The 27243-nt window shown below is 45.4% G+C and overlaps 1 protein-coding gene across 1 annotated transcript in view; it reads left to right on the top strand.

The window, feature by feature from the left end:
• SLCO4A1 (solute carrier organic anion transporter family member 4A1) overlaps positions 1 to 8586 on the top strand; it is a 28340-nt gene extending 19754 nt beyond the window's left edge. Inside the window, exons 6-12 of the mRNA XM_075108722.1 lie at positions 1860 to 2014; positions 2693 to 2888; positions 3483 to 3648; positions 4273 to 4445; positions 4831 to 4895; positions 5443 to 5591; positions 6404 to 8586. Coding sequence (XP_074964823.1) covers positions 1860 to 2014; positions 2693 to 2888; positions 3483 to 3648; positions 4273 to 4445; positions 4831 to 4895; positions 5443 to 5591; positions 6404 to 6553 — 1054 coding nt within the window. The 3' untranslated portion in view covers positions 6554 to 8586. The remainder of the gene's footprint in view (positions 1 to 1859; positions 2015 to 2692; positions 2889 to 3482; positions 3649 to 4272; positions 4446 to 4830; positions 4896 to 5442; positions 5592 to 6403) is intronic.
• The last annotated feature ends 18657 nt before the right edge of the window (positions 8587 to 27243 follow it).

The following is a 27243-nucleotide window of genomic DNA, read 5'->3' as shown; positions in this document are numbered from 1 at the left end:
GCTGTAACCTTTGACCAACAGGCATGAAATCACACTAGTGCCAGGGGACAACGCCTCTCTTTTATCTTGAACTGTGAAAAAGTGAAGGCATTTTATGTTTTCTACATCAGCCACAAGTGTTTTCTAGCTAAGAGATTAGGCTTTGTGCTTTCAAATAAAGCACAGTTGAAAAGATCATTCCTGGAAAATAGTTTAGTAAATTAAACTAATCCCAACAGCTAGACAATAGTTAGTATAAAGCCCCCTGTGATCAAGGTGTATGAATGTGTGGTATTTCTGTGTTTTGGCTTCTTTGTTCTTTTAGTATAATGAAATTCTCCACTTTATGTGGGTAAAGTTGCGTAAGTCTGATGCTAAGCCTCAACACGTCTCTCCCTTGGTTGTATTATAGTAGGTTTTCTCTGATTTCGCTTTTCCTCCAAAGCAGTAGGTGGTAATTGACTGTGCCTTTCAATTCAGCGAGCATCCCACAGAATCCCAGTCACTGCCATTGCTGCGGGATGGCGTGTTGGTGCCTGTCTCAGAAATGGGATGATCTGTGGTACTGACCCAGGCTAGGCTCAGGGAAAGCTTGTTACAAAATGCCCCCTGCAAAGCAGTGTCAACCCTCTTAGTCCAATATCCGAGATAGCGAGAGATAATTGAGACCATCCCGTGTGCCTGAGGGTGTTTCTGTGTCTCAGAGATGGAATTGTCGCTGGATCATCTTTCCGCATATAAATGACACATGGCAATTTTTCAGGCATATCTATGTCTCTCTACTAAATCCCAGTAGGTTGAAAATAAAATTTATTTGCTCAACTTGTACATTAAGCTTAAAGTAAAACTGTGCTTAGATTATGGGAGAAAGATTGCTTTCTGTTTTTCAGTGGGATATAAGGTGTCTTGGAGGTGTTCCCTCCATATAGAAGGGGTTGTTTGGTATTTCCCCTGAGCTGCAAAACATCCATGGCTATCAGAGATTGTTATTCTCATAAGGACATGGGTGCACATGAGTAAGTGCGTATGTGAGGATGTAACACAACTTTATTCCCTGCTCTTGGTTGAGTCAGGAGTCCCAAGATAACTGCCATCAAGGACTAATAAAACCTTGAAATGATTGAGATTTGGTGAGGAGTATTTCAGTGTTGCCCCGTTTAGGAATGCAAAATACTCAGCCTGACCCTAAATGTTGGAAAATTACCACTGAAATCATCCATGCAGAAGTCCTTGGCACCCTGAGAGTGAATTATGTCACACGCAAACACTGCTGGTATCCAGTCCCCATTTTGAACGTGCACATGAGAGAAACAGACCCATCTGGTACCCTCATGAGATCCACAGAGAGGAGTCCCAGATTATTCCCTCCTGTTTAGGCGTTTGTGATGTTCCTCAGATTCCCTTGGTGCTTGGCTGTATCCAAGGGGGCTATAAAAGATGGCCAGGGTTAGCACATCTCTTAGGTGCCTGAAGATAGTCAGGACAACACCCAGTAGGAACAAGAGCTGGAGCAGGTTGGCACATGAGAGACATTGTATATAAAGGCAGAGTTTGAGGGCAAACTTATTGATCCCCACCTGCAGTGGAGACTCTCTCCACAAAGCACCAACATCTTCTCTGTGCAGGTACTTAGAGAGAGGTGAGGGTATCCTCAGCATCTTTCCTTGGCTGGTAGATCTTGATAAATGTAAGGGGAGAAGCTCACTGCTCTTTCAAACTCCAATTAGGTCCGTTTTGGTTTTTTTTTTCTTTTGAAGAGATGCGGCATGATAGGATGCTGCCTCGCCTTACATGTGGTCCTGCTGACTTGAAGATAGGGGACAGACCTGAAATCAAAATGTGCCACAGTGATTCAGTTTCACTATGTTTGTCCTTCCCAGGTCAGTACTGCTGCTTCTGAAGAACCCCACCTTCATCTTCCTCTGCTTAGCGGGAGCGACTGAAGCCACCCTCATTGCTGGGATGTCCACATTTGGACCCAAGTTTCTGGAGTCTCAGTTTAGTTTAAGTGCCTCTGAAGCTGCTACCTTTTTTGGTAAGGAAACCAGCTATTTGCAATGTTTTCCCATTTTGCCTACAAATACAAGTGCACTGTAGTTCATTTAGAGTGGAGACAAACATGCCTTGCAGTTAATTTACAGAGCAGTTATCATCTTTAGCTATTAGATAGGATTGTTTCCTGTTAGCACATCTGTACCAAGTGCATTTTCAGAGCTGTATCTACTGACATCAGGAAGAAATGTGTCACTTCTGTAGCCATCTGTTACCCTCTAGAGGAAAGCAAAATAACTGTAGTCTGTTCCTTCTCGTGCATTACCAGGAAACATTAACTAAATGTTTTCTCTAACAAGGGATGTCTGAACTGGGGGACATATTTTGTCAGCATCCCAAAACTGGGAAGATCTTCAATCAGCTGCCGTATTGTAGACTGAAGAAGTGATGTCCAACAAGCATCAGCGCTCATTATGTGCTCCTCAGTCTGTTTTAAGATCTCTGGATAGGAAAAGCTGCCTTTCCAGGCTCATGCCTCATTACCTGAGCTGTTATGGAGGACTACCTACTGTAGCAAAGTCCACCAAACTCCCACCAAGCAGCCACACAGCAAACAAGGGGTTATTCTCATGCAGACACACTCCTGTTAATGTATTCAGACATGAAAACTTCTTGCTGACATTTCTGAACTTCCTTGTGTTTTTGTTTCCCTTTTTTTCAGGTTATCTGGTCGTGCCAGCTGGAGGGGGAGGCACGTTCCTGGGAGGATTCCTCGTGAATAAATTTAAACTCCGCTGTTCAGGAATCATCAAATTGTGTTTACTTTGCACAGTGTCGAGTCTGCTGGCTATATTCATTTTTTTTATTCACTGCCCTAACATGCCGATGGCAGGAGTGACCCAGATGTACGAGGGAAGGTAATAACAATCATCCCATCTGTCCTGTTCTGCGTGGCCCTGGTCAAAATAGAAGGGTAACTCCAAATACGCGGTGCTGGTGATGGTCATGCGTGAATGTGTTGGTGATGGAAGGTCATGTCCAGTCAGTGTTACAGGCAAATACTGAGGGTAAAACCCAGAATACAGATGTCTTAATTTTTGCATCTAGTTGGAGTTTAGGGAAGAGGCTTCCTCTCTAGTGAGGGAGGGAAGATCAGCAGCACCGGAGTGTGAGATGCTCCGCTCTTCAGTTGCCTTACAGAGTCCACCATCTCTATCCAGTGGGATAAACTGGACTAAAAGTGGGAATCTCCTCTCCAAATGGAGGTGTCTCACTATGAGCTGGTCACTTAAACTCCCTTTGTAGCTGTGGGGAAGACACAGCTCCAGGCCACAATTTCCAGTTCATCGTTAAAATTGGGTGAGATGAAACCCTTCCCAAGCCTGGCGTTACGCTACTTAGGGATCCACCACATCTCCTAGTGTCCCCATTTCTCCTTTTTCTCTACCCATTTCCTCCTGGAAAAATGCTGTTCACTGTCTCTCCACTGACTGCTCCTGTGCTTCCCTTAGTGCTTTGCCTGGTGGCCACCTAAACCTGACAGCAGCCTGCAACACCAGGTGTGGCTGTCTGCAGGAGATCTACAGCCCCGTCTGCGGGAGCGATGACATTATGTATTACTCTCCCTGCCACGCTGGCTGCAAAGAAGTGTCCGAAAACCTCAGGAATGGCAAGAAGGTATGTCTGAAAGCACTGTGTATTAACAAGGTGGTGGAACATCACCTTTGGAGTGATTTGACTGCCTCTGCAAAAGCATCCACAGGTTTGAGCTTTGCTGCAAATCAGTATAAAAGCCCGGTGCAGAACGGATGCTCTCAGGCACCACCTGGGATGAAGGCAGAAGGCTCCCTGAGGTCACCCTGCTTTGCTTCTTTCAATGTGTCCAACCGGTTTTGCCTCACTCCAGGTCAAACTGTGCTGAAATCTGTGGTAAATCACCCAGGCAGGTGAGGAGCTTTGTAGACACCTAATTACTGTCTCGATGCTTATTTTGGGTCTTCAGCGAACATGAGGCACCTTGCCATCCTTCCAGCATGTTGCTCAGAGACAGGCAAAGGCGTAAGAAGGGTTAGGAAGGCATTCATAGTTCAAGGGCTGCCTGGCAAAGTTAATTTCTCTTATTTAATAACCTGCTTTGAAATAGAGGTGTGTCAAGAATGCGGCTTGATTTCTGCTTTGCTCCACTCTGGGAGTGAAACTGGCTAGCTTCTGCCCTTGCTGAATTTGTTTGTTGGTTTTTTTTAAGCTTTGACTATCACCATGCTCTTCTTGGCAAAGTGCCCACCAGCCTTTCTTTCCCAGGTCTATCACGAGTGTAGCTGTGTTAAGAAAACCCTCCTGCCTGGCCCTGGTGATGCAGAGGCAGGGAAATGCACCTCCTCTTGTGCGAAAAAGCCGCTGCTCCTGTTCTTCATGTTCGTGGTGATCCTCTTCACCTTCCTGAGTAGTATTCCTGCTCTGACTGCCACTTTGCGGTAAGCATGGGATTGCCTCGTCCTCTGCCAGCGCTGCAAGGATCCACCTCTCCGTTCTCCGTTTTATCCTGCTGGCTCAAGTCACGGGGAAGGTGTGATAGAAACCACCTTGTTCCTGGCAGCCTGGAGACATTGGGATTAATTCCCTTCCCTGGCAGGCGGGGAAAGCAAACTTTAGCGTTGGTAGCTCATCCGCTGACATTGTGCACCCATGTGTGTGTCCCAGTTTGCAGCAGTGGTGGGGGCACAATGCACTGGGGTCAACCTCAAGCTCCAGAGGGGATGGAGGTGCCAAGTGTGCTGGACTTGAGTGCATGGTGTTGTGGGGCGGGGAGGTGCTGTGCAGCCTGGCAGCATTTTTAAACAATCCCCTTTTGTTCCTTAGGTGTGTCCCTGACAGGCAAAGGTCATTCGCACTTGGGATCCAGTGGATTGTAGTACGAACACTAGGTATGGAGCCTAATGAATTTGGGCATTGGTATAGTCCATTGGCTTCATGGAACATGTGCCAATCTGTTACCTAAGAATATAACATGTTGGGTTGGAAAAGAAGGGGGTAGAACACATGCTGTTGAAAGGAGGATGCTTTCTCTTGTTTGCTGTCATTCAGAAAAATCTAATTCCATTTGCATGTGGTTTGCAAACTCAATGAAGGATTCTGTAACATATCACAGGTGGAGCTGATGAGCAACATCCAGGCAACATATCCTTATTTTAAGAAAAAAGGAGCAGAGGCAGTGAAGCTCTTGTGTTTGTCCCTTGGCTGTTGTGCAGTGTGTAGGTCCGGATGGTCAAAGGACTCACTGGACTCTTAGATCTTGAAATTCAATGTATTTTGGGTACCTTGTGTCTCTGGGCACAGCTGTAGATGTTGCAGGATGAGTTTGCGTAATCATGGTAGAAGCAGAGCCTGATGCTTTTCTGCAAGCACCTCGCATCTGGCAAGGCTGGCGCCTAGGTGCTGCACAAACTGAAGGTCCGCTCTCCCTTCCCACAGGAGGCATCCCTGGCCCCATCGCCTTTGGGTCTATGATCGATAAATCCTGCCTGCTCTGGCAGGACCAGTGCGGCGAGCAAGGCTCTTGCTACATTTACCAGAACTCAGCCATGAGCCGATACACCCTCATCGCCGGACTGGTCTACAAGGTGATGCTGCCTGTTAACTTCACTCTCTGGTAAAGCGAGCAGGGGACAGCGTTTTGCTCTGGGAGAGAATTTGACAAAATTTGGTTGTCCTGATCTGCCCCGGCCCCCCCAAACCCAAATTAGACCTTCACACTAGAAATGTTCTCAGGGAAGGCAAAAGCTCCATTTGCTTATCGCCAGGTAATGGTGCTCCAGGCACCATCATTCTCTTAAATTCCCATTATTTTCTAGGCTTACAGCTTCTGTTGTACCATATGAAATATCTCTTCTTCTCCCAACAGTTACCAAAGTGATTTTTTGCTAGAACCTGAGTAAAATATATAACTGCAGTGTGTTAGTGAGAGTGAGGGATGGCATTGTGAGCAGGCTGTAAATAACTATTCCCTGATCACTGCTAGAAAATAAGAGAGCTTAGCTGTGTGTTTCTTATTTATTAGCTAAAACACCATAATTCTAACAGCTCCCAAACAAGCACTTGCCCTGGATAGTGGTGTTTAGCAGTTGCTGTGATAAAGAGGCTTTCAAAACCCTTCCAGCAAGTGGCTCAGGCGGTGTTGGTCCACACAGCACTGTGCTCCAAGTGTCTGTGTGGGGCTGAACAGCTTTCCAAATTCTCACTGTCCCATTGCTATGGGCCTGGCTAAATTCAGATTTTTTTATCCCTTCTGGCTCTGTGCACTGGTCTGCTGCCCAGGCTGGCCTTCAGCATCATCTCCTTCCCAAAGCTTGGTCAGCAAATCTCATCCAAAATGAGGGCTGGGTGCCTGGTTTTGGGTGTTGCAGAGAGTAACGGGATGTCTTCATGGCTGCAGGTGCTTGGGACAACCTTCTTTATAGTCGCCTGTTTACTCTACAAACCCCCGCCACCAGAGTCGGCTCCAGGCAGCTCAGGTGCATCCGAAAACGGCAACTGTGACCTCCAGGAACACAAGCCTTCGCTGCCAGCTGAAGAGGATATATAGTGCTGTACGCGTGGAAGTGACTTTCTCAATCTCAAGAATATGATGAGAAGACATTATGCAGTCCCTAGGGGGTTTTAAATTAATAGTAACATTATCACTTTTTTTAGTTCAAGAGAAATAATTTAATTAACCACTGGTGTGCTTGCTATTTTCTTAACAGCAGAAGCACATTTAAAAATGTGCTCTGACGCCATATGCAGTTATTTAATTTTATTTAAAGAAAGGGCTACCATAGCTTTTTTTTATGTCTGTGACAAGCAAGGATCGCATTCTCCAGTCGTGGATATAAGCACCAGTAACTCCAATGGAGCATGTGAGGTTTAAACCACCGGAGGATCTGGTCCCTAATATCTGAATTATAAAGCCAACTGTAGCAGAACTTCTGTTGAGAGTTCCTAAGCCTGAAAAGAGCCCCGCTGTCCTGCAGTCTGTGTTGCAAAGATGACAACTGGCCCTTAAACTACTGTATTGAAAGCAGGTGGCCCCAGCAGTGTCCTCCTCCTTCCTGTGACCCACAGCATCACTCCTTTTGTTCAGGAGCAGGTTATCTAATTATGGAAATTCATATTACTGTGCAATGGGAGATAGGGTTGAGAGATTTGTCTAGCAAATTCATCAGTACACTACAGGCAGCCTTCCCCGAGAGCTGCCGAGCACTGTATATTCACTGCCTCATTTCATTGCAGGGTTTACACCGTGGTGACACTTCTTTTTTTTTTTTTTTTTCTTGTGCTGTTTAAGGGTGATGCCTTTTGTAACGTCCTGTGCAAAACTTGAACTTACTTTCTGCTATTTGTTGGGTGCAGAAAGACATGACAGAGATCTATGCAATGCTTCACTTCAGTTGTTCTGTAAAGACATTGTGTTTGGGTAGATGAGAAAGGTCAGAATGAATTTAATTTGTCTCTAGACTGCTAGCTTAAGGGATAGCTTGCCCTAATGGCAGGCTGCCTCGTGCAGACGGGATGCTGACTTGTAACTGGGCTGCTTGCAAGTAGAGAGAGCAGCGTTTCCCAAATGACCTTTGAATGTGCACGTGCAATATTGACCAGGACCTTTCTGAGGGGGATATGTGGAATTTGGATGGGCGTATGTCTGGCTTTCCTCTCAACCCAGACTAGGCGAGGTTAGTGCTTAGTCTGCCTGTATTTGCACAGCCGCACGATCCAGGTACAGCTCCAGGGGAGGGCTGTGGCCGGCCCCTGGAGTCCTACACTGTATAAACTCTGTTCTTGGGGACGGCTACCTGCTGAGCTGCAAAACTGGCGCTCCTGTTGTGCCAGCTGCTACTTAGAATGACTTCCTTTTTTGTATATTTTATGTATGCTTTCATAAATGGACGCATGATGGGCACTTCTTCCCTTTGTTAGCAAAGGACCAACTCTCAGAGTGGGGGTGAAGCTGTTACTGTTCTGGACAGGGATGGTGGCGCTGGGAGCAAAGTCGATACTCAGGTCAATGGCGGTCAAGAAAGCAGCTTCTTCTATTCACAGATCCCCTTCCACCAAAGCCAGGTAGTGACCTTCCTGCTCCCAAAGCCCTTGTTTCCCAGCCTCTGTCAAGCACTGGGAGAGACTTTTGAGCATCTCCCATAACTGCTGGAAAAACTAGGAATGCTAAGGGTGAGATGGAAGGTGGCTTTTGGCTGCTTGAACACGGGCAGCTGGTGCAGCTTAGATGGGGCACAGCATGCAGGAGAGCCCTGTTTTTCCAGGGAGGCAGGATTAGACCCATGGATGCAGGTGTTAACCTCGACACCACCCAAACACCAAAGGCTTCTTCACAACCTCCACCTGTGTTTGGAGCCACCTGCAAACACAAGCCTGTCTCCAGGCCTTGCCCAGCAATTGCCCTTCCCAGCTCACAGACACTTTGGGTACAGGTAGGGATCTTAGATGGGGGAAATGCATGAATGTATTTTGGGAACATATTTTATATATGATGTATTTATGAAAGGTAGAAGCTTTTCTTTGTGTGTGTATATATATGGATATTGCAATGCAATTCTAGTGTTTATAAAATGAGCTTTACCCAAGTGTGGTGTTTCCAGAGCAAAAGAGAAAAGCTCATGGGATTCTGGGCATTTATTATGTTGCTGTGGGACTGGTAAGTCACGGATTTAAGTCAGCATCAACAAAGCGTTCCTGTTCCATAAACAGGTTAGGTAGGTGTACAGGTAACTTTAAATATTTGAAGGTATGTTCTCCAGTCTCATACGAAGTATGATATTACTATAAAAGCATAGAAATGTAATCGCTTTTTCACAGGTACTTGTGTGCCTGTTTTTCATCAGTTGTCACCCTTTCCCAACTGCTGTTCTCGGCAGAGGTGAGCTGGATCCACGCTGCCTGGGAGGCGCGTGCCGCAGAGCCTCCTGCTGACGGGGTCAGGGCCACCCCATGGGGGTCCAGGCTTCACTGCAGGTCATCGTGGTGTCTCCAAGGAGGAGACTTTGGATTTAGGTTTGTGCTTAAATCACAGTGTTAATTAGCCCCTTGCGGATACAGGAGCTGCAGGCAGCATCGTCTGACTGGTGGGACAGCAGGTGACATTGAGACCCTGTGGGTTGCTGTCTCCTACTGACTTACCCTCTCCTCCTGAGACAGAGGATAATTGCTTTTGAAGGCTAAATGAGGGTTTTTTTTATTGCTGGGGAAAAACAAAGAGGGCAAGATAATACCTTCATTGCCCTCCTTCATCCGCAGACCAACCCTGTTAAAGCTATGGAGTTTCTCCCAGACCTACAATACGTAAAAGAGCTGAAAGTCCTGTGTCACCTGGGGTTTGCTTAAGGGGTGATTCATGCTGTTAAAGAATACAAACAAGCAGTGGTTTGTATTAAGGAAAAGCCACAGGGAAGTAAAACAAATGAGCACCCAGAAGGGAGCCCGAGGAGGAAGAAAGGAACAGTATTTATTGTATACAAAACCCCAGGCAGTCAATGAGCCATTTTTCTTTAGTGAACAGTTTGTTTAGAAGCTTCCTGGAGGTTTTAAAATGACAGCTAATAAAAGCTTTGAGTGTGATACACGGGTGGTTTTGCAGCGCTTCCTACCCATTTCCTGCTGCCATGGCCTCTCTCCTACGCCCGGGTGTGCAGAAGAGCCTCGATGCCTCCCCATGCCGGCAGCTGCACCCCCCGGCTTCCCGTGCTCCCTCCCTTCGTTTCTTGCCACAGATGGGAACGGGAGCAAATACTGATAAAACACTTTTTATACTTATATCAATATAATTCAGGAGAGAAAAAACCCAGCTGATTGGCACGTTTCGATTGCATCAAAAGAAAGAAACTCCCTTCTTTCAGGGGTCCACAGACCATTTCCCTGCCGTCGGGGTCGGGGTTTTGCGTGGGGCGCGGGTGGGGACCGTGGCCGCGGTGCCACTAGATGGCAATGGAGGCGGCAGCACGGCGGTGGCTTGTCCCAGCATCTCTGTGCTGGTTGAGAGCAAGTTCTTGTTGCTTTAGAGAAAGGAGAAAGGCACACCAGTGCACTGGATTCCAGATTTGTACTGGCAAACCCGCAAATAGATTTTATAAGATCTAAATAAGGTCCAAGCTAAATTACTAGCATCTAGAAACATCTTTCCAGGGACAATAGATATCCTTTGTAATCAGAAAGGGATGCAGCAGGTGAGGGTCCAAACAGACCAGCTTATTTTTATGAAAGTTGATAAATTCTCATTTGAAGCCTTCCCTTCCCGAGCAGGGATGGAGAGCTCTGAGCTGCCAATCCAAAGGCAGTTTCCCTCTTTATATTTTCCCTTCTTGATTTTCTTCTTCCCCCAAATGGGATCATTGCAATTGCTATTAGCCTGAGCCTTTCGCCTTGCCCTGAGTGACATGAAGATAAATCCCCTAACTCCACTTCCCAAAGCAGCACCAACCCTTCTCTGCGGTGTGTGGCTCAGCTTTGCATTTAAAACAAAAAGATTGTCTACCTATGTTTGGAGGGTAGCCCATGCTGCTTCCCCTTTACCTTCAGGTGCTGTTGTTGCTGTGTGGTCACTAAGCTGGAATTAAAAAGTGAGGAGGGTTTGGGGGGTGAAGAGCTAGCTAAGGGGTGCCAGCCCCCGAGTGCTGGGGCATGCCCTGGCTCAGAGGCTGGCGCTGTGCAGCGCCTTCCCCGGTAAAGCTTTGGGCGGTGGAGCTGCTGGGCTTTTTGGAAAACATCACTTGCAAAGAGTTAACGGATGGTGAAGGGGAGGGGGGTAAAGGCTGTGATAGGGGAGCGGTGAAGACATCTCTGCCTTGCCACAAGCTGGCAGAGGGGGTACGTGGCATCACCAGAGCAATCTGGGTGATGCAAAGATGGATTCACGGGTGATTTCCTAGCTGCTTCTCCCCATAGCAAAATTTTTCCTTGGCTAGCCAAGACCAAGCGGTGTTATTCTGCCCGTGCAGTGTTCGACTTCTCAGGTCTGACTCTCTTCTTGCTTAGGACAGAAATTGTATTGACTGAAGTCAACTAAGCAACACGGAGCAAGGAAGAGAAGTGAAAAAAATAATTAAACTACAGGAGGATGAAATCTTTACATCCCCACAGGAGAGCCTTGTTTGTTTTAGTTGTGCAGAAAAGCCTACCTGTGTTTTCCTGTGGTTACAAAGGATGCTTGTTTGGGAGCACAGCAATAACCTCAGAGTGCTCTGGTCCAGCTGAACTCAGTGGAAAACCTTTTATTGAGCCCAGTGGGCTCTGGATCAGGTCATAATTAATAACTTCTCTAGCTTGCTTTAAAACCAAACACCAGTAAAGAAGAGTGGCAGATTAAAGGAAATGCATGTGTTTTACCAGCCTGGGCAGACTCAGTCCAGCAAATGTGGTGGTGGCCTAGAGGTGTGTGGGGTGGCTGTGGCTCTGCTGTGGGAACAGCACTGGATCTCTGCTGAACAGTTCAAAGGGGTCGAGGGAGCAGAATGTGCTGGCATTTTCTGTGGCTGAGATAATGTCCTCTGCAACAGAATAAATGCCAAATTTTTCTTGTGTTTCTTGCAAGTTTTCATATTGACCTGCACAAAGCAATTTTAGAAGACAAAATAAGACCATTCCCCCTTGAATGAGGTGCTACTTTTCTTCTCCAGCTGGTGACCCTCTGTCCAATTTCCTAGAGACACGTAGAAGACTAAATCTCATGTTAAATTAAGGATTTCAGTTGTATTACATCTTGCCTGAGAAACCTCCTAAAAGTATATACAGTGGGATGAGTCCACCAAGAACTCTCATTACAGACCTACCCTTCCAGTAAGGGTGAAGCAGAGCTACTATAAAATTAATATCTCAGTAGTTCAGTGAAACACTAATGCACTAGTAACTATAGAAACTGTAGCTCTCGACATGAATGTTCGACATACTAATGTGCCCTGGTTCAAACTAATAAGAAAAATGTGATCTCTTAGTATTCTAGCAATCTGGTTTAAAAATACGAAATCTGTTCCAAGAGGAGCAATGCTTTGAAAGTCAATGAAATCAGAAATTCTTACCTCAGCAGAAGTAAGAATTAAAAATCATGAGGTATCTGAGCCTTTATGGCATTACAGATAAAATCTGCCCAGTAGTTGTCACCTAAGCAGTATCTATGAAAAATGTTTTTAATAGGAAAAGTAAACTACCTGTTATCTTTGCATGCCTGCCCTCCTAAGGATGGATTGGCGGTGGATTTGCCTTGGGAGATGCAGACACTAATTTTTGTTTTACTCTGGGCGGGGAGAAATAGGGTTGAGGTCAATGCACCAAAAAAGGTGGATTATAACTTAACTATAGTGTGCAACTAACTTCCTTCACCGAGCAATACGTCTGTAGCAGCTCAAGAGCAGGTGGTGGCCCTCACCGTCTGCACCACTCGCTGAAGGCAGCAGTCAAGTGAGTCAGGTTAAACTGTGCCCCTTTGCCATTGCTAGCAGAGAGCTGGCATTGGATGGAAATGGCGTGAATTATGCTGAAACATTTAGACTCGGAGCAAGAGATTGTTGGGCACTGTTAAGTTTGTGCTTTTTTACATCAGTCAGGATTAATCAGGGGCTGTCCATCTGCTTTTTAAAGACTCGCTGCTCCCTGTGCAGAAGAGTGGCTCCTGAGAAACAGCCCGAGCTGCTGAAGAAACCCAGTCTGGGGCTTTCTGATGTGTGGTTAATGTTTCTTTAACAATATGTTAAAACTTGATTTTCCTCTTTTTTTACACGATAATCCACAATTCCCAACCAGCAAGTTGGGAAGATTATTTGGGTTTTGTGCAATTCTTTTAACGCTTCGTTTGGATCTGCTCTAGGAATGTTCCCTTGTTAAAACATTGCAGCGTATTTCTTTCATTTTCTCTCTACACTGGGGAGCTGGGCACGAAGCGGTGTGTTACCTGTGTCTGTGTAAATCAGATAACTGAGGGGAAAATTGCTGAAGGATCAGGACAGTTTATCAATGTTTTTCAGGGATCCCGCACCTTGGAGGTCAGTATTATTCTGGTCTTGTGAGCGTTTCTGGCATATTATCTACTCCTTGTTTTTCTCTGAATCAAATGATGATCCTCTTCTCTTAGAGATAAGCCCCATCTCATTTTTTCATAGTCCTGTTATTATCATTGAGATCTCGGTAGCCCTGTGTGGGATGGCTCACGGGAATGCCCAGCTGTGTTTTACATTCCTTGTGAATCCTGTGGAGACTCGAGAAGCAGGAGAGCATCTGGTCCTCCCGAGATTCACCCCAAACAATGTGCTCCAGTTCTGTGGGTGCTGGGGCTCAGGGGAGTCCCTGCTGCAGCCCAGAGCAGACTGACGAGCTGCTAAACATCTGCCTTCAGCCTCAAAAATTTAAAAGCTGTAGGAAGAACTAGAAATCTTTCCACATCACTCCCACAGTGCTCTCCTGCCTGGCCCCAGGGTGGGCACGGGGGGCTGTGGCATGACCCAGCTGCTCTCTGCCCTGGGGGTGCCTGGGGAAATACCTCCCTCCGGAGCACCCTGGAGCCAGATGGGTGGTGCTCCTTGGGAGGCACAAGCTGGAGAGATGGAAGGAAAAAAGTGGCTGTACTCATGTTTTGCTAATCTAATTAGGCAAAAGAAACATCATTAATGCTCTGCGTGTCTAATTGATTAACATTCCCACTAAGCACAAGGTTGCTCTCATTAGCAGATCTGCGGATCTGCGAATGCCTCTTTGCCTGAAGTTGCAAATATGTTGTGTATTTAGAAGGTGCATCTCATTTATGTCTTTGTAAAATACTTAGCATTTTTATATGACTATTAGTGATGAGGGGAAATGGAGGAGATAGGAGAAAAGCCCGAAGTACAGAATAAGCAGAGGGTCTTGGGAAGTGAGGGAATGTCATTTGTCGTGCCTCAGCAGCAGTAAAAGCGAGCACGAAATTTTTTTTCCTATCTCATAACAATTGTAAAGATTTTTTCCATTCTGCGTGGAAAAATATATTCATCTTTGGGGATTCAGCAATCTGAAAACTTGGTAACACACAACTATCTCATCCAAACTAATCAGATTTCTAAATTTTCGTTTTGCATTTCTTTTTTTTTTTTGTTTCATAAATATCTAAATGAAAATTTATTTTGTGCCTAAACCAGGAATTTGAGGTTCAAAGAAGGATAAGTGTGACAATATTTATGACTCTTGCTGAAGTCTAAAACATGGGTGCCTGCAGCACCAGGCTGCCCTCCTCTGTGCTGGCAGAGCAGTGGGTATTCCTGGGGCATGACTCATCTTGGGCAAAGCCCAGTGTCAAAATGAATTTCTGCCATAGCATGGGATGATCAGCGTCCTAGGAATGCCCTTTTTTTTTTTTTTTTTTTCCACTGGCTGTGGAGAGGACTGGTTCACATGCAGATTTCTACATTGCAGAGATCTAATTTTGATGGGAAATAACCCCAGCCATTCCACAGTGCTGTTGGGTGCCTTTTCTACCTTGGAGCAGAGAGCATTGATGCCATCCCATCCCATCCCGTGGTTTATTTGGAGTCCGCGCCAGCAGACGGCAGGACTGGTGGCCACAGCCATCCCTGTTTTGCACATTTCCTTGTCCCCAGTCACAGCTGAGCCCCTCTAGCCGGGCAGACTGTTACTAGACAGCAGATTAATCAGATTGATACCATTGATATTTGATAATAACCCCAACTTTTCTTTCTTGATGTCTTTTCCACCATCATTTTCATGGATGCCAAATGCAGAGGCAATGGGGGAATTTGATGCAGGTTCCCCAAGTGCTCCTTGCTACCACCAGTGGGCTCTGCCCTGCCTGTCCCAGAGATGAATTACAGAATCACAGAATCATAGACTGGTTTGGGTTGGAAGGGACCTTTAGAGGCCATCTAGTCCAACCCCCCTGCAGTGAGCAGGGACATCTTCAACTAGATCAGGGTGCTCAGAGCCCCGTCCAGCCTGACCCGGCATGTTTCCAGGGATGGGGCATCCACAACCTCTGGGCAAACAGGGCCGGTGTTGTACCACCCTCATCATAAAAAAAATTTATTCCTTATATCTAGTTTGAATCTACCTTCTTTTAGTTGAAAACCATGACCCCTTGTCCTACCCTGTGAAGCCTTTGCCACAGCCCAGATGCCCCGTGCAGGGCCTGTCACACACTGGCCAGAGCGATTTCCCAGGATTCAGCAGCTGCTGAAGTGTAGGAATATAAATACATTTAGATCATCAAATTATTCCTTTTGCAAGAGACAAAATGCAAATTCTGGTCGCATTTTTCCCTTTTCCTTGTCCTGCCAGTGGGATGAGAGTGGTTATTATAAAAATATGAAGAGTTTCAGGCTTTCTTAGGGAATATACCTATAAATAAGTTTAGTATTAGATGGGTCTAAACTTGCAGGTGGGCAGCCCTGTCACCCAGAGGACTGTAGCCACATCTACCTGGTCCATTTATCCCCAGCAGCAACAAACACTCTACAAGTTACACATAGCCCATCTGAGCCTAGTCAGGGCAAATAAAAGCCCAGGATGAGGCCAGCAATACAAAAACCTCCATAGGCATAGCATGGGCATTGCCGTCCCTCATCATGTTCGGTCTCGTCCCTGGGAGCGGTGACAAATCCTGTGTGAATCTGGGTCATGCCAGGACAGTGAAAAATGAGCGGCACAGACTGTGAGTGCTTCAGCTTTTACCCACAGCCAGCCCCTCTTCAGGTTGTGAAAAATGGTTTTATTGTTCAGGAACGTACATTAAAAAAATTGCAAAGGAGATTAATGCTTTTATGCTCACTTCCAACATAATAGGAATTTTGATTCTGTTTCTTTGAGGGAGAAAAGAAAAAGTTACTTCCCAGAAGCATTTGCAAATAATTGTATTTACAGAATTATTTTTGCATTCGTTGGCTCTCAGGGGAAGCAGTGGGAAAGGCACCAGCACTGGGTATGTTGTGATCTGACTCACAGATAAAGGGCTCAATGGATTCACTTTCCAGACTGCTCTATTTTAGTTTGTCATTTGTTTATTTTTTCCCTTTCATTTTGCACATTTCCTCTTAAACGCCTTCCTTCCTGGCATCGCCTGTGCTTTTCATTTCAGCGGGAGAGATAAACCGAAGGTTCAACAGGTTAAAGATCCTGTTGCAAACCCTGCCCGTGCCAGGAGGCAGCTGCATGTTATTGAAGTTTATACTTTCTTTTTTCTGGCTGCTCATGCCCAAAGCGATGGAGCTCACTACAGTGAAACCCAGAGCTGGGAAAATTATTTTCCTTCCTTGATAAGGAGCATAGTTAGCGCGTTAGGAGACGGGGACAGATGACTTTCAAGCAGCAGCTTTGGGAAGTGCTTTATTAACCCTCCTCTTCTGAGCAGCTGCCCTGGGGGGTCTCTCCCATCCCCGTCCCCTCCTGCCGCCTCTCCATAGCTGCGAGGCTCAGCCTGCAATGGAGTGATCCCCAGTGCTGTATTAAAACAGACGAATTGCCTTTATGTCTCTGCAACTCAGGAGAAAGCACAACAACCCAGACCTGAAGGTTCAGTTCTTTTAAAACACATCTTTTTGTGTGTTTTCAGCCTAAAACAGAGCTTCTGCGGATTTGGGGGTTCCTGCCTGCATATATACCAGCTTTGTTTTTTAAAGAAACACCATCTTAGCTTATCCCACCCAGGATAACAGCAAATCCTCTACCTCTTGAGAGCTTTAGTTACCAGCTTTCATGGAATTCTTATACAAATCCTGTCGGTAGATTAAAACCTGGTCTGAGCAGCTTATACCCCCAGTGCTGGGTGGCCAGCGCCCCTGGTCCCGGAGTGCAGAGCATCCCTCATGTCGTCTGAGGTGGGGGACAAGCCTCCCCAAGATTCTGCCCCTCTCATAGCACAAAGGAGGCCACTAGCTCTCGCCTTTACCTTCTTGAAATCACTAAAAGAAAGGAGGCAGGCGGGAGGTTTCCATCATCCCCTGGATTTGCTCAGCAGCAGGAATAATTGCCATGACAACGTGATTTTCTGTGTGCTCTATTAAGCCAGCCTTGGGGGTCACGGTCCCCATGAGGGCTTGGGTGTCCCGAAGGTCTTCTGTCATGTCTTCCAGCCCTTCTGGGGACATCTCGGATACCATGGGCTGAGGGGTCCAAAGCAGCTCATACTATATGTTCAGGGACCTGAATCCTTCCTCAAATGTCAGCCTCTCTGAAATTTCACACTGCAAAAATCCACCTTGCTTCCCCTCTGGCAGTAGTTTTTTGCTTTATATTGTGCGTTGCAAGAACTATGAGCAGGAACATACATACACATGTAGAGAGAAAAAAAGAAATGCTTTAAATGAAAGATCAAGTTATGAATTAAAGATAATGGAAATGTAATTACTGTAGAAACCAATGGAGAGCATGCAAATGCTGAAATGGATTAAGCAGGAAGCACTCACTGAGCAGTGCCACGTTTGCTTCCGTAATATCCTGTTTATGGAGATAAATCTAAATACCATAGCTAGTTTTAAAAGAGCAACATTTAACGTCCCCTATGCCAATGTTTTGATTTAGGCTTTTCTTAAAGTGCCAGATGTAATTAAAGCTCCTAAACAGCTGTTAGAAGTGGTGAAAATACATCCTTTCCTACCTGCAGCCGATTGAAGGGTATAACTGAAAGCAGGCAATTAATTAGACACCAGAGAAAGAGATCATTCATGTTAACCTTTTCTCTGTGCACTGCTCTGACAACAGTAATGTTACGGCCTTTCCTTACCTTTCTGTGCTCTCAGGCATTCTCCTTTTCACTGCCTGAAGCTTTTTTTCCTTTACAAACATTAAGGCATGAAGTTCAGACAGCGCAGTCACGAGTATCTCTGTGGGTAAATGCATCTTGTGTAGCCCCATCTTAGAGCCATCAACAGTAGGAAGAGCCTAAAACTGTATCCTCTTGCTATCCCACTGGCTAATTAGGTGTTAAAAGCCCAGATGATGACATTAAATAGACCCAGACTAAAAGTTACCTTGGAAAAGATCAAAGTGAGATTAAAGCTAAATTTTTACTCAATATAATATGACGACTAGGTAGATTGCGTTAAAACTGTATCAGACCCAAATGCAGCCAGACCTTGACAGGTTCAGATTTGAATTAAGATCAAATAATGCAATAAGCTAAAATAAGCATTAGGTGTGAATTAAAGCACGAGGAAGGGTAGATCTTAGATCTCCTTGCTCACACCAGAGCAATCTGACTGAGTTCAATGCTGCCTGCGTGTGTGGGCGCTGCGGGGTCTGGCTCTCAGTGCCCACGTCCATTTCTGGCACCACCCTCCACTGCCCCTAAACTGCAGTGTCTGCACAAATCTCCCAGAAACTGAAAAGTTTTACTTGGCTTTTAAAAAGTTAACAGGAGAGAGACAGAGTTAACACAGGTCATTCCTCCGGGCCAGTAACATATATTTGGAAAATGGCCTTCATTTTACTAACTTGGGTTTTTTAAGCACCATTCCTGCTGAAGAAGATACTAAATACCACAAAACATTGTTAAAGCAGTAGCTGAGAAAGAAATGCTCTTGTCTCATTCTTACTCATTCATAGCCTTAAGTTCTTATTGATCCAATGTTCATCAGCTGCTTTTCTCCTCATTAATCCCCTTTGGTGGGTAAACCTTCCTCCCACTGTGTCTTCCCTACGCACAGGCTCTTCAGAGGTGCTCTGAATTCCAAGTTGTGGTTAGATTATGGTCTACACAGAATGAAGAAACAAAGAATAACATATTTAGGGAATCCTGTAGCTGCAGGGAACAGAGGAGATTCCCTGAATCCCATGTGTTTTGTCCTCCTGGCTGTGACAGCACCTTACCAGTTCCTGGTGGCACTTGTCTCGCTGCCATCACACCTGATCCTGCAAAGATTTCCCTGCGTGTTTGCCTACGGTGTTGTGAGCTGTGTTCTCAGCTGCTAAGTCAGGTAATATCTTCATTATAATTAGTAGGGAATATTGACAGAAAGAAAAGAAGTCCTGGGGCATGCAGGGAAAATGATGAGGCTTGTTTGTGATTTCTCATGGCTTTCTTGATCTGATCAGCGGTTCCAGTAAATAAACACACACGTACATAAATTCATATAGTCTAGCTTTTTCCAAAGTATACTCTCCATAGACATCATCATTTGATACTATAAGTGGCATAAAACTACTTGACATTTTTCATTGTGAATATCAAGATTGTTCTCTTGCCACTGCAAATCCCCGAGGATACATTATGCCTGGTTATCTCCGTTCAACACATTTCACAGGGGGCACATGTTATAAGAGAGGCAAGATTGACAAAAATAAAAATTCACTTGAAAGTAGAAGGCAAATCTATTTCTTGTTTGGCAGGCTCTGGCAACTGATACTTAAACAGCTCTTCATGCATATGAGATACACACATGGCAGTTCAGCTGAGAAAATAGCTGCCTTCTAGTCTGGAGGGGAAACAGGCACTTTGCATTACCCATCTGATCATGGATCATCGGAGCTGAAGTTGCCCAAAAGTTGCTTAAGTGCATTTCAGGCTGGGGCATTCAGAGCTGTCTTTGTGAACCAGCTACGCAGTCTGTATCAAAGCGAATTGTTTTAAACATCACCCCTACCCGGCACGTAAGGGGAGCGAGGTGTGGTGGAGTTCCTGCTGACTGAGCCAGGCAAAGCCAGTGTACATTTTTGCACCATTTCTGGGCAGAGTTGCTGTCTTCCTCCATCAGGCATGGGAGCTGGGAGAGCTAAAACTCACCCTAGGACTTGAAATATTTCAAATTACCTTGCCCAGCACTTCATTCTGGTAGAGTCGTGCCTTAAGCAGAAAAGGAAAACCTAATTTAAAAAGCTGGTTAAGAGGAATAGCTGGCGGGACAGGCTGAATGCTTCCAGGGTGGCTGGCAAGGCTTTCATTTTTGTATTTCAATTTTGTATTGGCTTCATCGGTCACCTCATCTCCTGAACTGGCCAAGATGCCTGGTGCTGTGGCAGCCGGGGTGACGGTTGGGGTCCCCTGCCCTACAGTCCCAGGCAGCTCGAAGCCAGCTGAATGGCACAGGGGTGGCAGCTACAGGCACTCACCAACCGGTGTCTGAATTTATGGAAAATGGGCAGCAGACCTGGCTGAATCCCCCAGGTCTGGTGGGCAGAGATCCCAACGCTTTGCACCGAGTGAATCACAGGAACAGAGCGTGCTTCATTAGAAGACCTCCTCGTAAGTTATTAATTATTATTTAGTCTCAATACCAGACAGCAAAATTTAATCAGCCAGCATTGTGAAATAGCAGTGAGGGAAAACTCCGGCGAGCAGCAACAAATTACCAGAGGCATTATGAAATTGTCCCTGTGGCTTTAACTACTCATTTTGCCATATTTGTTAGCAGTCCTGCTCTGCCTGTTTTATTTCTGCTAAGGAGAGGCTGTAAGCATCGCTCTTCTCCGTCATCCCCCCATTGCATCAGAACAGGCTCCTTGCTGACCTGCTGTGCCTCAGGACTTCACGGATGAGATCTTTGGTTGGTGGCACATGAGGAGGAGAAGAGTAACCGAGACTTTTTGCTGAAGGATGTATGGTCTACATTGTGTTGACCCACAAAGTCGGCTCACCTGGTCCTTGAACATTTAAAAAGAGAGTGACTTTCAAAGTGACCTGCCCCTAAACACTGTTACATGGATTATAATGCAAGAAGAATATTTCCAGACCTTCCTCCTTTTGATCATGCCAGTTCAAACTGGCAGCAGAACGTGACTGCGATGAAGATGTAGCTTTCTTCTCTTTCCATTCTTTTTCTGTTTGTGTTTCAAGTCTCTTAACTTGTTCTCAAGGCTTCATTGATTTGACAATAACATTGTTGTATTAAGATCGTAATTCACAGTTCCTCAGTTTTTTTCCTTTTCCTTGCTGCTGCTGTCATGGGTGAATGAGAGAGTCCTTTAAAGTGAAATAGTGATTAATTATCATCACTTCTGGGAGATGCTGAATTTCCCAGTCATAACTTCATGTCTAATTTATTTTTTGAGACCAGCAGAAAGGACCACTGGGCTCCTCTCACTTGCATTTCAAAGGTGACATTTTAATTAAAGGCACCAAAAGAGGATTATCCCATCTGAGATACCAGCTCTGAAGGGTGAGCACAGCAGATGTACAGGGAGGGGGATAAACAGACGAATGCCACTAAGCTGGCAGCAGAGAGCACTGAGGGGTCTGCAGGGAGGGAGACACCCAACCAGCCCGGCAAGGGAAAACTTTGCAGACATTGTTTGCTGCAATGCTTACTTGAGCAAAACTAGGAGAAATCATGGGATACCTTCAGCTTCTGGATCTCCTGTGGAGCTCACGTGGGTTGCAATTTCTTGGGAAAACCTTGTCCTTTCTGATATGTTCAGCAAAAGTGAAGCCCTGAGAACTGTGTTGGGACTTCCTGCGCTATTAATGCAAATGGAGGTCACCACTGCTGCTGCGGGACTTACCCGAATCCCCACCAAGAAGGAAAGAGAAAATGTTCTAGTAATTGCTTTTACTGGCTTGTGGCTATTCACAACACTTTCTGAGGCAACACGTGGTGTCTGAGAGTTTTATGATCCTATATCTGAGTCCTCTTCAGTTAAAATTGGAGATACTCCTTTCTCATTTGGCTGATCTCCTTGGCAGACAGCAAAGCCATATACTTTTTAGTACCTGTTGGTAATCTTGATAACAGAAGTTCCAAGCCCCCCAGAAGTCTGTTATTTTCATTTGTCTTTTCAAAATGGAGGGACACATTAATTGCTCCCAGGACTCAGGAGAAGCTTCTTGTACACAGTCTCAGGGTTGGTCCTCAATATTCATGTCAAACCATGCTGCATCTCTGTGATATAAGGAAAAGGAGGGTAGTAAATCCCCCCAAGCCTGAGAGGCTAATGCATCAGCTTATTGCCTCTCCTACCCTCACTAACGCCATAATCTGATGGAATTAGGAGAGATGACCCAAAACCCAGGAGAGTGGAATTTTTTCCTCCAAAGCCATAGGTACCTGTGAACCGCTACTGCACATCTCCATCTGCACTGAGGATCCTGTGTGAAAGCTGATGCCACCATATCCAAGCAGATGTATAGGAGCAAAGCCATATGTTTTAATGGGTTATGGGTCCCAGCGGGTTACTGCAGGCCCTGCCCTATGGACAGCAGCCCTCATTAGGAAAGATAATATAGAGGCTGAGGCAAAGCAGGTGTCTTGACAGGAGATGGTTTCACAGTTGTAAGAAAGGAGTGTTTAAGGTCTCTGTGACTGCCTGGAAGAGGTGCCAGGGTTTTCTCACTATCTTGGACCCTCTTCCTTTCGCCTATCAGCACTTGGAGGGGCTCCATCCCACAGCTTCATCTGCTTGGCTTCCTTCAGCGAGAGCTCTGCTGCATTAGCACTCGTTCACAGGCAACCTTCTGCTCTGCTTTCTGCTCATTAAGTAATACAGCTTCTTTGCCAGCCACCTGGTGCCTTTGTTAAAAGAGGAGTAAACTTCAAACTGTTCACATTTCATTTCTCAGGATAAAAATTGACAACTTTTCACATGTGTAGAGTCATGAATATGTAGAAATTCAGAGACCCCACCAGATGCCTGATCCTAACTTAAATCTGACCCTCAGAGAAAGACACGCCTGCTCAGAAATCACTTGTCCTGGGCCTTAACTATTGTGCAGTCCATGCCCTCTCCCATGATCTTTACCATGTCCTTAAGTTCTCGCTTGGGTTCTCGCTAAATGAATTAAATTAAATCATACCTGTTAATACAAGCTGTGTAGGGCACCCTGTACCAAACGGGGGAGAGGTTTTGTGAATATTTCTTCACATCCTGGCTGAGGTCAAATGGAGGAATAATGAAAACTCACAAAGGATATCGTTCCAAGCAGGGGGTGTTGGAAAGCAGGCGTGAGAGGCTCTGCTGGTGGCTGGTCTTGTGTTGTTGCAAGGGAAGGCTGCAGCTCTGGGTACCGCGATGGTCCATCAGCGATGCAACGTCCTAGGGGGAAAGAAGCGGTGGAGAACAGAGCTCAATCACCCCATCCATCAGGACGCAGAGGCAGTTTATATGTACCATGAGTCTCAGGCACGCTCATGTTTGTATCCCACACATCTTGTATTATTCATGGCTTGAAGCTATAGCTATTTGGCTGAGGAAAAGACTGTGGATGGATGCAGATTTAGTTCACACCTTACAGCTAGTGGTGTTGCTCTGTTGTCTTCACCTGCGTAAGAGAGATGTGAATGTGGCCAATGTGTTTTGCATGCTGGAATGACAATATGCATATGCTTATGGAGACCGTCAAAAGACACGTAGAGATGGAATTGGGAAATCATAAAGCCACTGGAGAAACATTAGATGATATCATGTCTACAGGACCACGGGGCTCTTAAAGCACTATCCCAAGCCATGACAGTACTGACTGGGCTTTGTGATCCACTGGCTTTGGGGAAAGGGTTATGCTTAAAAACCCACCACGAGGACTTTCATTAAAACATGAAGAGGTTCCAGCATTATCATAGCCTTCCTTCTTCTCCATTTCAAGAGCTTCTTCAGGGTCTAAGACAGTATTTGTAGGTCGAGTTGGACTTTGGAAACTAATGAATAAAGATGAAGAAACCAAAAGGAAATTAGTTATTAACCACACTACATACACACACGTACCCAGGCTAGCCCTTTCTGCAAGCCCTGTGGAAAGAGTGGGTGTGTACAGATTAATTAGACTTGATCTTCTGGTTGCCAAAGAAATATAAATTTGCCATGCCACAAAATTGCCACTCTTTCTTTTTTCTCTTCATTTTTATTTTCATCTGCCTTTAACAGAGTTTTAAATACTGATTCCAATGTAATATGCTTCCTAAGTAGCATTAGTGCTGAGTCTAAACCAAACATTATCTGATTAAATCTTGACCCAAATGAGTTTGTCTACTTTCTGTGCCTCTAAATACATATTTACCATATGTTGCCTCATATGCTGCTTTTCTTTTTTACAGATACTTTGGTCCAAATGTTGTAGCAATCATATGTTGCTTTTAGTCATGAGTCAAGCAAAGTTTCAAGTTTGTAATCACTTTTACAAGTCTCAAATAGCATCAACATCCTGGTCAGTCCTGATGTTGTCACATCTTACCATCTCCAGAAATGTTGGACAAAGCCCCAGTGGACACGTGTCTTTCCCTGTGCCGAGTCTGCTCGAGCACACAGCACTGCACAGCCACCCCTTTTATGGTGCAATGTCATGGATGGGTTAAATTCATCTAATTCTTAAATGAAAAGCAGTCTATGGCTCCAAAGAGTCCTTGCTGCCCTGCACCAGGTCTAGCTGATCCATTAGTCCTTTCATGGGACGAGTGTTAAGGTGGTTACCAGGTCCCTGAGCTGGGTGACGACGCTGCCACCATGGCCCAGGGGCAGCCAGCAGTGGGGAGCCAGCGTCACTTAAATCAGAGCACAAATGTGCCTTTGCTTCCTTGGAGTTATCATACACCTTTGCCCCAGGCTGAGGATGGTGTCTGCCCCTCCCCTGGCTATCTCTAGCTGTGGTTTCATCTCCTTTCAGCCATGGGAAGGGCAGGGATAAATCCAAGCAGCTTGTGGGGGTTGCAGCCCACAGGTCAGGAGACCCCCACAGGCTCTCAATACCCTCCAGCTCGACAGTCGCAACATCACAAGCCTTTTAGCAGCTGCTGTGCCTCCAGCCCTGGGTTGTACTTGAATTCTCAAATGAATCAACACAGAAACGTGTCAGATTGGAGCAAAAGCTTTGGTTAAACAGAAACAGCCTGGCTGATCCTGGGCTCCTCTTCTCCAGCCTCCTGCAAGGAAAACGCATCTTGTCTGCTGGGGAAGGCTGTGTTCTGCCACCTTCACCACAGGTTATACCCCCTGCACAGTCCCGTGCAGCTTCTCATCATCACGCAGCAAACTCAGCCTCTGCTTCAGAAAGTGCCTGTTGTCCTCCTGCCCTTCTCTATGTGCCGGAGGTGATGCCCAGTAGCAAGGGGCAGCTGAGGTGGCAGTGGCGAGCTGGGAGAGCCTGGCCAGATCCTGGAACAGAGCTGAAGAGGTCCCAAATGTGAAGCTGCAGTAGCTGCATTTCCACCAGTGCCTGGCCCCACAGTTCCCAGCCCTCTGGCTGCCGTGCAGATAGGCTAAAGCATTCCAGAGGCTCCATCTGCCACTGAGTGCTGCAGAAGCAAGAAGGTAACCCAGTGCCGTTTTCCTGGGTGCTGGGTCTGGCTCTGGCTGCATGCTGGGTCCAGACCAGTGCAGGAACAAGCACAGGGAGGTGTTTTGCAGGTATTCATCAAGCTGACTCCTTTGCTACCTCAGCCTTTCTCTCTGTTCTCTCCAAGGCTGATTATAAAATCTTCATGTTAGCTTCAAATAAGTGTCAGTCAGCAGACACAGCAGCAAAGCAAGAGATTTTTTTGAGCCTAGGGGTATTTTTATTCATTTACGAATGGCAAGCAGAAAGACACCATCTGTTATGCAGATATTATTTTTTTTCCCCTTCCTACCAATTGTTTCTGTGTTTGCAGCACAGGCAGTCCCAGAGTCTGACTTGCTATTGTTCATCGATTTTATAAAAAAGCCCTAATAACATTAGAAGCTTCAAAGCAGGGGCCCTCGCTGCATTATCTGCATCTTCCTGAGGTGTTAGCAGTAAATTTCAGTGATTTGCGGGTCTGGACATAGTGTGTTTCTTCCCATCCTTGTGGTTACGTATCTGAGATGCACAAAAAGAGAGTTTGTTTCAATGGTTCAAATGTTATTGGGAGGCATCGAGAGTAAATCAACAGGCACAAACACACAGAGAAGTGGTGATGTTAGAGGTCATGTTTCCAGGCTAAAGAAAAATACTTTGGGTTTCCACATCTGTTTTAATTTACACTAGATCTGTGCATCTCCTCATTTGAAGCCTTGTTTGCTCCTATCTGAAGATTTTCAGGTTTGTGGTTTGTTTGTTTTTTTTTTTCCCAAAGCAAAGCCCTTATCCCACAAGAAAATTCCCCACGTGGACATGGAGTTGCTCCAGCCATTAGCTCCTTCCTTGGTCAGATGTACCAGTCAGGTCAAATCCTTCCTGAGGTTCTCAGGGAACCTCTTTTTTGTTCCAATTTCCAGAGCAAACATGAGAAGATTTTATGGATCCCGTTTCTAGTCTGCTGCTTAAAAAAGTCTTGCTTAGGCTGGACATAAGGCTTACTAAGATGCATTTATATGCATAATATCCAGACTTGTTTTCTGACTTGAATCAAATTTGTCAGTGCCTACAAAACCTTTGAGCATCTAGAAAACATATATCATTTTAATGTGCTTAATTATTTGCACTGTCAAAGTGAAAGTGAACATAAATGCAAGTTCAATATTTTTCCCGTTTTGTTCATGGATTTTATTTTTAGGATTGTTCCTTCTGTGAGGGTAACATAAATGTAAGTTATTAGTGATAAATATTCACCCTTAGTTCCTCTCTCCAAACCCTCTTTATGCTCACCAGTTGCTTTTGCTGTTCTTCCTTATTTTCCCTTTTTTCTAGCAAATTGTAGCTATAGGTGAAGTATTTTCTAGTTCAAGCCACTTTCTAGAATTATTCAAGCATTTAATTTAAAAAGAAGCATGTAATTATAGCAAAGTAATTCAGAAAATTCTAATCCTTATACCATGAAGCTGCCTTGGAGTTTCTGGGAATGGATGCAGATCACCTCACCGCAGGCTGAGCTGGGACCCCAAAACAAAACCTGTGAGCTACACGCTTCAGCCTCAGCTCGGCGGTCACGTTGTAGCAGACTCAGTGCTGCTTCGGGCTGCTGCAAAGATGGTCCCGTTACACACGCCTACGAAAGAGCATCTCCAGGGAGTGGGTTCCTGTCTGAACAGCAGGAGTTACTGTGTTTAATTTAAATGTTTAACATTTAACATCCTCCCACCCCATGCTCAGATTCGATTATAAATATAGGGGATTTATATCTTCTTTCTGTGGAAGAAAAACTTCAGTGGACAGAAATGGGGAGGGAAACTAAGGGCTACTCTTTGTCTCATGGACCCAAATTGACACACGTTGGCCAAACCATATTATTTATAATATTTACATATATTACGCATACTATCTATAATTATATGCCTTACTGCACTGCTGGTGCTGAGCCCGATGCCGGTATTGGTGGCTCTGAGCAGTAACAGAAGGCTACCTGCAGGTTTATTGCAGACTGAGCTGCTAGCTCTCTCCTTGCTTATTCCAAAGCAAGAGCATTTCTTTGCATATGATCACACAAAATTTCCTTCACTCAT

This window comes from Phalacrocorax aristotelis, chromosome 13 (assembly GCF_949628215.1).
Source record: "Phalacrocorax aristotelis chromosome 13, bGulAri2.1, whole genome shotgun sequence".
NCBI classification, from domain to species: domain Eukaryota; kingdom Metazoa; phylum Chordata; class Aves; order Suliformes; family Phalacrocoracidae; genus Phalacrocorax; species Phalacrocorax aristotelis.
Note: the sequence above shows the minus strand (reverse complement) of the source record. Positions and strands in the feature narration are given on the sequence as shown.